Below are 12,945 nucleotides of genomic sequence, written 5' to 3' on the forward strand. Positions count from 1 at the left end.
CATTTACTAGTCCCAATACACCTTGCATTTAAATAGGATTTTTTTTTTTTTTTTTTTTGGTCAGTGTGTTTGTTTTTGTTTTTGTTTGTGGGGATGGATTTTCCCTCTGTCAGCCAGGGTGGAGTGCAGTGGCGTGATGTTGGCTCACTGCAACCTCTGCCTCCCGGGCTCAAGCGATTCTCCTTCCTCAGCCTCCTGAGTAGCTGGGATTACAGGCACGCACCACCACGCCCAGCTAATTTTTGTATTTTTAGTAGAGATGGGGTTTCACCATGTTGGCCAGGCTGGTCTCAAACTCCTGATCTCAGGTGATCCACTTGCCTCAGCCTCCTGAAGTGCTGGGATTACAGGCATGAGCCACTGTGCCCAGCCAATAAAAGCAAATTGAGGCACCATTTAAAACAAACTGACGGCCGGGCATGGTGGCTCAGGCCTGTAATACCAGCACTTTGGGAGGCCGAGGTGGGTGGATCACCTGAGGTCAGGAGTTCGAGACCAACCTGGCCAACATGGCAAAACCCCATCTCTACTAAAAATACAAAAATTAGCCGGGTTTGGTGACATGTGCCTGTAATCCTAGCTACTTGGGAGGCTGAGGCAGGAGACTCCCTTGGACCCGGGAGGCAGAAATTGCAGTGCGCCGAGATCACACCACTGTACTCCAGACTGGGTGACAGAGTGAGACTCCAGCAAAAAAAAAATTGCTTTTATTACTAAAAACAGTAAGCACTTTTCCATATGTTTACTTTTTGTTTTGGGGTTTTGTTTTTTAAAAACGTTTTTCATTAAATCTTGAATAGATTGAAAATAATATTTATAACATTTGCTATTAAAGAATAGGAAGAAAAAAGTCGTGTGTCTACCACCCAGCCTAAGAAACCAAGTATGGGCCAGGCACGGTGGCTCACGCCTGTAATCCCAGCACTCTGGGAGGCCGAGGAGGGCGGATCACGAGGTCAGGAGATCAAGACCATCCTGGCTAACACAGTGAAACCCCGTCTCTACCAAAAAATAGAAAAACTTAGCCGAGCATTGTGGCAGGCGCCTGTAGTCCCAGCTACTCGGGAGGCTGAGACAGGAGAATGGCGTGAACCCAGGAGGCGGAGCTTGCAGTGAGCCGAGATCGCGCCACTGCACTCCAGCACTCCAGCCTGGGCGAAGAGCAAGACTCCATCTGAAAAAAACAAAACAAACAAAAAAAAAACCAAGTATGACCATGACTTTGAGATCCCCTCCCTATGTATATTTCTCTGATACCATTTCCCTCCATTCCTTCGGGAGTAACCAGTATCCTGAATTTCATATTTACCATTTCCTTTCTTGTCTTTATAGTTCTATCATAAATGGTTCCCTAAATAACGTATTTTGTTTTGCATTTTTTTAACTTTAACAGTGTATACAATGTTTTGTGACTTGCTGTTTTCAGTGTTTGTAAGATATATCTATAGTAAATGTTGCTTTAATTTATTTTTACATATTCCATTTCATGAATATGCCATGATTTATGCATTCTTCTGTTGATGGATATTTTGGTTGTTTCCTGTTTTGTTTTGTTTTTAGTTACAAAGAGTGCTACTCAAATATCCCTCTACCTATTTCTGGACATACATGTACAAGAGGTTTTCTAGGGCTTAAAATTAAGAATAATGTTGTTGGTTCATAGGTTCATCCTCAATCAGACGATGCCACATTTTTTTCAAAAGTGTGTAAACCAAATTTACATTCCCGTTAGTAGCATTTGAGTTCCTATTACTATATATCTTCACCAATACTTGATATTATCTAACATTGTAACTTTTACCAACTAGTGGATGTGAAATGATAGGTAGTCATGGATTAAATTTGCATTTCCCTGATTACCAAAGAAGTTGAATATCTGTTCATGTGTCTGTTAGCCATTTCTCTTCCCTCCTCTGTAAAGTTATATATTCAAGTCTTTTGCCATTTTCCTATTGGATTCTTTTCCTTACTGATTTCTAAGGGTATTTGTGTGTTCTGGATGCTTTATCTTTTTTTTTTTTTTTTTTTTTTTTTTTGAGACGGAGTCTGGCTCTGTCGCCCAGGCTGGAGTGCAGTGGCCGGATCTCAGCTCACTGCAAGCTCTGCCTCCCGGGTTTACGCCATTCTCCTGCCTCAGCCTCCCGAGTAGCTGGGACTACAGGCGCTCGCCACCTCGCCCGGCTAGTTTTTTGTATTTTTTTTTAGTAGAGACGGGGTTTCACCGCATTAGCCAGGATGGTCTCGATCTCCTGACCTCATGATCCGCCCATCTCGGCCTCCCAAAGTGCTGGGATTACAGGCTTGAGCCACCGCACCCAGCCGCTTTATCATTTGTTAATATCACAAATATCTCCTCTGAATTTGAGACTTGTCATTTTTCTCCTACGAACAGAAGTTCTTAAATTTAATGTAGTCAAATGATTCAATCTTTTCCTTTATCAGTATATGTTCAAAGGGTGGGAGAGGCAAAAAAAAGAAAAAAGCTTTTTTTACTTTAAAAAAGATGTGCCTGCAAAAGCCGGATGCTGTGATGAGTGCCTGTAGTCCCAGCTACACAGGAGGCCAAAGTAAAATGATGGCTTGAGGCCAGAAGTTCAAGTCTACATAGTGAGACTCTCTCTCTTAAAAAAAAAAAAAAAAAATCCATTTGCAATTGATTTTTGTGTATGGTTCAAGGTAAGGATCAGTTTGATTTTTGTCCATACTGATAACTGATAATGATCTCAGTGCCATTTGTTGAATATGGTATGAGATATGGTTTAGTCCAGCTGACTCATAACCATGTATTTAAAAAGCAGACTTTCACAGGTTTGTGGTGAAATCTGGTTTGCAGTGTCATCACTATTATACATTTCTTTCTTTCTGGTTTGCGGTGTCATCACTATTATAAATTAAGCACCCATGTTTATGTGCATATTTTTATGGGATCTTTATTCTCCTACAGTAGTCTATTTATCTCTCAGCTAATGTCATGCTCTCTACGGCAACTACTGCCGCTTTATAATAAGTTTTGCCATGTGGCGGAGCTCTCAACCTTGTTTTGTTGAAGGGCTATTTTTGGCTGTTTTCATTTTTATATAAATTTTAAATTTTAGAATCAATTTGTCACTCCATACACCCAAAAAATAACCTGAATTTATAGATCAGTTGGAAGAGAATTGACATCAGTCCATGAATATGGTATATTTTTCCATTTACTTAGGTCTTTTAAGTGTTTTCTTAATACTGTTTAAATTTTTTGTGTAGAGGTCTTGTACATTTTTAAAATTTGTTCTTTAGTATGTAATGCTTTTATTATTTTATTAATTTTTTTTTTTTTTTTTTTTTTTTGAGACGAGTTTTGCTCTTGTTGCCCAGGCTGGAGTGCAATGGCGCGATCTCAGCTCACAGCAACCTCCACCTCCCAGGTTCAAGCAGTTCTACCTCAGCCTCCCAAGTAGCTGGGATTACAGGCATGTGCCACCATGCCTGGCCAATTTTGTATTTTTAGTAGAGATGCAGTTTCTCCATCTTGGTCAGGCTGGTCTCAAACTCCTGACCTCAGGTGATCTGCCCGCCTCAGCCTTCCAAGGTGTTGGGATTTCCACTACTTTGTAGTGGCAGGGTCTCACTATGTTGCCCAGGCTGGTCTCTCACTCCTGGGCTCCAGCAGTCCTCTGGTCTCCGCCTGCCAAAGTGCTGGGATTGCAGGTGTGAGCCTCTGTGCCCAGCTGCGTTGACTTTGTATATTACTTTTACATGAGAATTTTACCAGACTTTATATATTACTTTTACATGAGAATTTTACCAGACTTATTAATTCTAATAATTTATCTGTAGAATCTTTTTCTTGTCTTATAATGATAATTAGGACGTCCAGTACTGTGTTAACTAGGAATAGAGAGGACATCATTTTCTTGTTCCTTCTCTAAAAGGGTTTTCACCACTGAGTATGTTTGCTACAGGTTTTCTGTAGGTTTTTAATTAGGTTAAAGGACTACCCACCTATTTGTAGTTATGCAGAGTTTTTAATATGACAGGTTTTACAAGTTTGTTATCAAGTGCTTTTATTCTGCATCTCCTTTAATCTTTTAATCTAAAAACTTAGTGATTTTATAACCCAACTTTTCCTTTATTCCAGGGATTAAAAAACTTGGTCAGTGTGGTACCTTATGCCTATAAATCCCAGCACTTTGGGAGGCTGAGGCAGGCAGATCGCTTGAGCTCAGAAGTTTGAGACCAGCCTGGGCAACATGACAAAACCCTATCTCTGCTAAAACTACAAAAATTAGCTGGGCGTGATAGTGCATGCCTGTAGTCTCAGCTAATTAGGAGGCTAAGGTGGGAGGATCCCTTGAGCCCAGGAGGTCAAAGCTGCAGTGAGCTGAGATTGTGCCATTGCACTTCAGCCTGGGCAAAAGAGCAAGACCGTGTCTCAAAACAAAATCACATCTGTAATCCCAGCACTTTGGGAGGCCGAGGCAGGCGGATCACGAGGTCAGGAGATCAAGGACCATCCTGGCTAACACGGTGAAACCCTGTCTCTACTAAAAATACAAAAAAAATTAGCCAGATGTGGCAGCATGCGCCTGTAGTCCCACCTGCTGGGGAGGCTGAGGCAGGAGAATGGCGTGAACCCAGGGCCGAGATCGCGCCACTGCACTCCAGCCTAGGTGACAGAGCAAGACTCCGTCTCAAATAAATAAATAAATAAATAAATAAATAATAATTGGGGGAGTGTGTGTTCAATACACTGGCACAAGTTTCCAACTAAAATTGTCCATTAGTATGCCTTCTGTGGATACCAAATCTGAAGACGAGCTTAATATGTTATATAAAATGGTGTATTTGTATATAACCTATGTACATCCTCCTGTATACTTTAAATCATTTTTAGACTACTTAAAATACCTAATATATAATGTAAATAGTTGTTAATACTGTATTGTTTAGGATCTAATGACAAGATAAAAGTCTGTACATGTTCAACACAGTTCTTTTAAATTATTATTTCAATCCATGGTTGGTCTAATTCATGCATGCAGAAACCACAGATAGGGAGGGCCAACTGTGTTTTGTTTGGAAGTTCTGCAATTATTTTTATGGGTGAGCTTGGATTACAATGTTTTTCTTATAGTCTCCCGTAGGTTTTGGTATCCCAGCCTTGAAATATGAGTTGGGAACTCCCCTCAAGAATAGTTCTTTTCCCCTATACTCTGGAATCGTTTTTTTGTATACTCTGGAATAATTTTGTTACATTCAGTTTATTGGTCCCTAGAATGTTTAGTAGAATTTAGTGTTTTCTTTGTAGATAGATTTGTGACAGTTGTTTCAATTTATTTATTTTAGGATTGTTGACATTTTCTTCGTTGAGTGTGTTTTGCTAAATTATATTAATCTAGATTAACAGATTATTAATAATTTAGCAAAAAATCTACATTAATCTATTAATATCAATTAATATAAATTCAGGGGGCTTTTTTGTATTAAATTGTACAGTTTTATTGGCCAGCTGTGGCGGCTCACTGCCTGTAATTCCAGCACTTTTAATGGCTGAGGTAGGCAGATCACTTGAGGCCAGAAGTTCAAGACCAGCTTGGCCAACATGGAGAAAATCCATCTCTACTAAATATACAAAAACTAGCTGGGTGTGGTGACCTGAGCCTGTAGTCCCAGCTACTCAGGTGGCTAAGTACAAGAATCACTTGAACCCAAGAGTCAGAGGTTGGAGTGAGCAGAGATCATGCTACTGCACTCCAGCCTGGGTGACAGAGCAGCCACTCTGTCTCAAAAAAAAAAAAAAAAAAAAAACCAAGTACATTATATCCTCTGTGCCTTTTAAAACTTCTGCTGTATTTAACTTTATGTTACATTTTAAATTTCTGTTAGGGGATATTTGACCTTTTTCATTTAATCTTGCCAGAGCTTAGACTGTTTTTTTTTTTTTTAGTTTTTTCAAAGAACCAACTTTTGCAATTTTTGATACTCTAATATATTTTAAAATTTTATTTCCTTCCTAATACTTTAAGTTGCTTAGCTCTTAATTTTTAGACTTCTAATATAAGCATTTGAGGCTATGCATTTTCTACTAAGCATCACTTTAGTTGCATTCCACAAATATATAGAAATATATTATTCGTAATTATCCTTTCCTTCATTGTCTGTCAGGGTCCAGATACTTCTCTCAAATATTTGAATAACTTGGATAAAGGACTGTCATCAAAATCTATTCATTTGGCCGGGCACAGTGGCTCACGCCTGTAATCCCAGCACTTAGGGAGGCCAAGGCAGGTGGATCACAAGGTCAGGAGTTTGAGACCAGCTTGGCCAAGATTTCCACTTAAAATAAGGAACATTAGCCAGGCCTGGTGGCGGGTACTTGTAATCCCTGTTACTCAGGAGGTTGAGGTAGGAGAATCACTTGAACCCGGGAGGCAGAGGTTGCAGTGAGCCAAGATCGTGCCACTGTACTCCAGCCTGGGCTACAGAGTGAGACTCCATCTCAAAAAAAAAAAAAAAACTATTCAGTTAAGAAATATTTGAACACAGGCAAAGCACTGTGCCAGATGACATTGGTGCCACATAAATGAGCATGATTACATCCCTGAAAGAGCTTCTAGTCGAGTGGTGATGTGAAAAAAATGCCTTCAGATAATTTTTAATTTAATGATACTGGAAGTAAATGTTTAATAGATTTTAAAAGAACTCAGTTGATTATCTGTTCCCTGCCTTAAACCTAAAACAAAAGATTATTTAACAGCTAAAAAACTAAATGTCCTCATCATGGCAAATACACACACACACACGTTTGTTTGAGACAGTCCCACTCTGTTGCCCAGGCTGGAGTGCAGTTGTGCAATCTTGGCACACCCACACACACACGTTTGAGACAGTCCCACCCTGTTGCCCAGGCTGGAGTGCAGTGGTACAATCTCAGCACACACACACACACACAACACACACAGTTTGAGTCCCACTCTGTTGCCCAGGCTGGAGTGCAGTGGTACAATCTCAGCTCACTGCATTCTCCACTTCCTGGGCTCAAGCGTCCTCCCACCTCAGCCTCATAAATAGCTGGAACTACAAGAGTGCACCACCATGCCTGGCTAATTTTTGCATTTTTTTGTAGAGACGAGGTTTTGCCATGTTGTCCAGGTTGGTCTCAGAACTCCTGGGCTTAAGTGGTCCTCCTGCCTCGACCTCCCAAAGTGCTGGGATTACAGCGCGAGCCACCGTGCCTAGCCTATATTTTGTGTGTGTGTCTGTGTGTGTGATTAGGCCCACATATGTATGTATGTTGTGTGTCAAGCCCACATATGTATGTATATATTTTTTGTGTATGTGTGTATGGCATTAAACACACAAACTATGCCAGAAGTAATTTCTTAATAACATCCTGTTTTTCCTAGGTGTGAAGATGCCTTAAGAAAAAATAAGAGCTTAATTGGGCCGGATCAAAAGGAGTATCAAAGGGAACTGGAGAGAAATTATCATCGCCTTAAAGAGGCCCTACAGCCACTGATCAACAGAAAGATCCCTCAGTTATACAAGGCAGTATTGCCTGTCACCTGCCACAGGTATGCTTATTTTTAAGTGGTTTTAGATATTCTTCCCTCTGAAAGAATACGTTCAACTAGTATAAGTCTTTTTACAGCTTGTGTATCTGTTATCCAAAAAGCTTGGGACCAGAAGTGTTTGGGGTTTCAGATTTTGGAATATTCGTGTTACACTTATTGGTTGAGTATCCCTAATCCAAAAATCTGAAATGCTGCAATGAGCATTTCCTTTGAGCATCATGTCAGTGCTTAAAAAGTTTCTGATATTGGAACATTTCAGAATTTTGGATTAGGGATATCAACCTGTATCATCTATAATCATTCTACAAGGTAAATAACTTGAGAATCAAAAAGTTGGTACTCATATTAACCGGGACACCACATGAAGTCCTGTCATTAACTTGGAATTTTCTACAACTAAATTCTAGTTCTGTTATTTAAGCAGATAATTTTTTTAGATTTCTTCTCTATATAATGAGACAGAACTTAAAGAGGTTGCTGTGGAGATTAAATGACATTACAGATGTGAAGTTCCTAGGACAGTGCCTGATATTTCACTTTATAGCACCAGAATTCTGGAAAGGACACAATAACTGCAAAAAACAAACTTTCTTGCATTGTGAAATCAAATTTACATACAAGTATTGAAGATGGTTTCCTCTCAAAATTCCCAATGGGAAACATACTATTCTTCTCCACTTTTGGTTTCACCTTCAGTCTTTTTGGAAGTTTTTCCTTCTTGCTGCTTCCACTCCCCCTCTCACAGTCACCCACCAGGTCAGACAGCCAGGGTGCTGAGATAGGCCTAATCCTCATCTTAGTTCCTTCAGATCTCCATGGAAATTCCTTTCCATGGAAAGACTGTATTCTTCCTGACTAAAACCTTGCCTTACAATATCCGAGTTTTGCCTTCCTCTATGATCTACTTTTTGGCCAATCCTCCAAGCTTTAGTTCTTAATATTTGTAGGCAGTTTTGTGGAATTTAGAAAAAAACTTTTTCTTGATGAACAGTATCTAGCTTTCAAGACTGCTGTTTCCCTTCAAAGTAAGCTTTGAGATTTGAAGCCAGTGTGATTGATCTTTGTACTTGGCCTTTTCCTTTCCTGGAGATATTAAGCCTCATGGCTTAACCTTAATGGCAGGAAGGATAAGCAAAAGAAACCAACTGATGAGTATCATTCCCTTCACTCTTTATTAGAATTTAAGTTTTAAATTTTTCTTTAGCATTTGAATTTTTAATTTTGCTGGTTTACAAAATCAGGAATATTCGCAGTAGGGATCCTGGACCCATGAGAGGGGAGTCCCTAAGACCCTTTCAGGAATTTCCCTAAGTCAAAACTAATTTCATATTAATGCCAAATATTAGCCTTTTCTCACTTATTCTCTTGTGAGGGTACAGTGGAGATTTCTACAGATTGAGATGTGACATTGGAAAAGATTGACTATAGAAGCAGATGTGAGACCACAGGCATTAAGCCACACTCTTACATGTAAAGTACCACTCTCCTAAAGCTTCTTGCAAATCATTTTTAATAAGCAATGCTATTTATAGTAACATGTAATGGGTTATTTTAATAATAACTTAAGATGTTCTTAGTTTTAATTTCTAATATGATAAACATCCATATATAGCCCACATAAAAGATTCCTGGGTGCTCAATAATTTTTAAGAGTGTAAAAAGGACCTGAGACAAAGTTTGAGAACAGCTGGTTTGAGACTTAAAATTTAATAAACACCTGCCTTTTGCCATGTAAAAACCCCAAATCTTTTCCTGAAATCTCTCCCATTATCCCTTACCTTGTCTTGTTTATTACAATATCTGCAGCATCAACTGGACAAACGAAAAGACCAGTAAGTGGTGACTGTAATACACACTATAGCTAAATCTATAAGCCAAAATACATAAGGCAGAGTATGTAGGATGAGTATCCAACTTGGAAGTTAGCAAGAAATGGTGGCAAAACTTTGAGGTAACTGGCAGAAAAAAGCATGTAAGACATTTTAAAGGTATATGCAAAAATTGTTTTCTTGTAACTATGTCCTCTCATTTTTTTCCCCAGAGATTCCTTCAGTCGAATGAGCCTTCGCAAAATGGATCTCTAAACTGAATGCACTTGTTTTATTCATCTGCAAAGAGCCATGTATTCAACATCGAGTTGGAAAAGATCTATTGGAAAACAACATGGAATGGAATTCTGGAAATAATTATTCATTGAAGAATGCAGTGGCCAAGAAAATATCAAATGTAGACTGTTAACGCTTGAGAATCATGGCTATGGTTTCTAATGTTCTGGTAACAAGCTGTTGTCTTTTAAGACATTTTAATGACTCAAAGGTACACTATACATTTACCATTATTTATACCATAGCTAACGTTAAATTTATTTACTTTAAGTTCGTATTTTTTAATTTATATTACCATTTATAGATTCATTTTGGAACCATTTTAAATGTAGTAATGCTTATTTTAAAGGTACTATTAAATATGTGAATGTTTACACTAGTTTTACTGAGTGGGACTTCAAAATTTTTATTTATTGACAATTGCAGAGAACAACTAAAGGGTTGACTCAAGAACTAGTTCCAAGCCTAGCAAAATAAAAATCATAGATAGCCCCAAATTAAATAAATGAGTTTGGTAACTATTTCAAAGTTATTTTCCATTTACATTCCCAAAAAAAGGAATTTAGAACTGCAGAACTTTACTTAGTAAAACCTTTGTGTAAAATAATTTAAATACTGGGATAACTAATACCAGTGACAACAGCTTGACTTTACGATTAAATCTTATTATACCAATGATAGTAGTATGAACTTCCTGATTCTTGGCAACTAAAATGAATGATTCCTCTGTTTCAAATTAAAGCCAGCCATCAGGTTTTGACGATGTAAACCAGTAAATTAGAATCTGCTAAAGCTATCTTGTAGCACCATGAAGGTAACACAGCTGGGGTTTGAGAGAAATCACATATTTTCTGACACTTGTAGAGTTTAGAAGCATATAAAAAGTAAAATTAAGTGCTTTAATTCATCTAAAATATGAAAAAGTCATACAGAAAAAAAATTTGAGAAGTAACATTTTTAATTTCTTGGCAAGTTTTTCCAAAACAATGCATAGTAATGATTTCCAGAACATTTTAGAACAATGTTTTTTGGGTAGTAGTGCAGCTTACAGAATGGCATTTATAATCCTTTTCTTCTACTGACCAGTTACCTGAATCACTTAAGAACTGACCAGATCCGGGCCCACTGGCTCACACCTGTAATCCCAACACTTTGGGAGGCCGAGGTGGGTGGATCACGAGGTCAGGAGTTCAAGACCAGCCTGACCAAGATGGTGAAACCCCGTCTCTACTAAAAATACAAAAATTAGCCAGACATGGTGGCAGGAGCCTGTAATCCCAGCTACTTGGGAGGCTGAGGCAGGAGAATCACTTGAACCCAGGCGGCAGAGGTTGCAGTGAGCGGAGATCAGGCCACTGCACTCTAGCCTGGACGGCAGTGAGACTTCATCTCCAGATTGGCTGGGCGCAGTGGCTGAGGCCTACCTATAATCCCAGCCCTCTGGGAGGCAGGGGCAGGCATATCATGAGGCCAGGAGTTCGAGGACAGCCTGGCCAATATGGCAAAACCCCATCTCTACTAAAAATACAAAAATTAGCCAGGCATGGTGGCACGTGCCTGTAATCCGAACTACTTGGGTGGCTGAAGCAATAGAATCACTGGAACCTACAAGGCAGAGGTTGCAGTAAGCCAAGATTGCACCATTGCACTTCAGCCTGGACGACAGAGCAAGGCTCTTAAGTCAAAAACAAAAACCCAGCACTTTGGGAGACCGAGGTGGGCGGATCACGAGGTCAGGAGATGGAGACCACCCTGGCTAACATGGTGAAACCCCATCTCTACTAAAAATACAAAAAATTAGCCAGGCGTGGTGGTGGGAGCCTACAGTCCCAGCTACTCGGGAGGCTGAGGCAGGAGAATGGCATGAACCCGGGAGGCAGAGTTTGCAGTGAGCCGAGATCGTGCCACTGCACTCCAGACTGGGCAACAGAGCTAGACTTCGTCTCAAAAAAAAAAAGAAAAAAAAAAACTGGTCGTATTGCCTTCATTCTATAGTCAATGTAGTATATATTCAATGTAGTATATATTCAAAATACTATACTCAAAAAATATCTACTTCTGAGAGCCTAAGTGATGGTTGATAGCCCACACTCCATGTAACTTTAATGGACAGTATCATCTCAAATTCCTTTTATCTACATCAATTCAAAGACTGAGATTTTTCAGATAAGTCAACATCGTTAGACCAAATCTGAGTCAGAAGGGCATATAACCTCAAACTCAATTTGAGGAGCCAAATAAACAGTAAGGAAAAGTAAGGAGTCAAGAATGGAAATCCCTCCCCGCCAAAAGAGTAACATTTTTCCTTCTTCTTTGGGGGCAGTGATGGGTATAAACATAAGGGAGAGAATAAGGAACCCCTGAAGGGTCACTTCTCATTAGATTACATTTATGTAAGCGTTTGGACAAAAATCTCACAAATCTCAGTAACAATATCAAAGACTTTATGATTTGTATGATTATGATTATCATGCAAAACCAATTATTTTGACATCCTTCAGAACAGAGGCTTCCTCTTAAACATTCATATGATACTGAATACTTCCTTCTTACAAACTTCATTTTTCCTAAAATGTAACTTTCCCACATCAGGAATTTATATTAGTTCTTAACACTGGCTGTCTCTCGAGTATTAGAGGCCCAGTGTCTATCCTAGACCCATTCCATTCAAAACTTACAGGTAGTACTCAGGACTGTTTAAGGATTTCCATCAGTGATTCTGAAAGGTGGGGAGAACCATGATTTTATTATCATCTCATCATCCTATGGAAGAATGTAAGAGATTATGTAACTGTGTGTTGTTTTTTTTTTTTTTTTTTTGAGACGGAGTTTTGCTCTGTCGCCCAGGCTGGAGTGCAGTGGCATGATCCCTGATCCCGGCTCACTGCAAGCTCTGCCTCCTGGGTTCATGCCATTCTCCTGCCTCAGCCTCCTCAGCACCTGGGACTACAGGCACCCACCACCACACCCAGCTAATTTTTAGTAGAAATGGGGTTTCACGTGTTAACCAGGATAGTCTCGATCTCCTGACCTCGTGAGCCACCTGCCTCAGCCTCCCAAAGTGCTGGGATTACAGGCATGAGCCACCGCGCCCAGCCTACTGTGATTTTTTAGTTGAGAAGGTACTCCTTGTTGAAATGGGGTATAATAGTGTTATCCCAATAGCATTTATGTATTTAGAATCATTTCTAGGAAAAAAACTCTTTAGTACCAAGAATGTCCCTTAACAAGTCATGAAAAAAACAAGTCATGAATGTCCCTTAACAAGTCATGAAAAAAGTTGT

General features: G+C 39.4%; 1 protein-coding gene across 8 annotated transcripts in view; it reads left to right on the top strand.

Annotated features, from left to right (window-relative positions):
* DOCK7 (dedicator of cytokinesis 7) overlaps positions 1–11,333 on the top strand; it is a 228,799-nt gene extending 217,466 nt beyond the window's left edge. For all 8 annotated transcript variants that reach the window (XM_007978501.3, XM_038000744.2, XM_007978502.3 and 5 more), the window contains 2 exons: positions 7,389–7,556; positions 9,598–11,333. In XM_007978501.3, the coding sequence (XP_007976692.1) occupies positions 7,389–7,556; positions 9,598–9,640 (211 nt within the window). In that variant the 3' untranslated portion in view covers positions 9,641–11,333. The remainder of the gene's footprint in view (positions 1–7,388; positions 7,557–9,597) is intronic.
* Positions 11,334–12,945: the final 1,612 nt, after the last annotated feature.

This window comes from Chlorocebus sabaeus, chromosome 20, assembly GCF_047675955.1.
Source record: "Chlorocebus sabaeus isolate Y175 chromosome 20, mChlSab1.0.hap1, whole genome shotgun sequence".
In the NCBI taxonomy this organism is placed as follows: domain Eukaryota; kingdom Metazoa; phylum Chordata; class Mammalia; order Primates; family Cercopithecidae; genus Chlorocebus; species Chlorocebus sabaeus.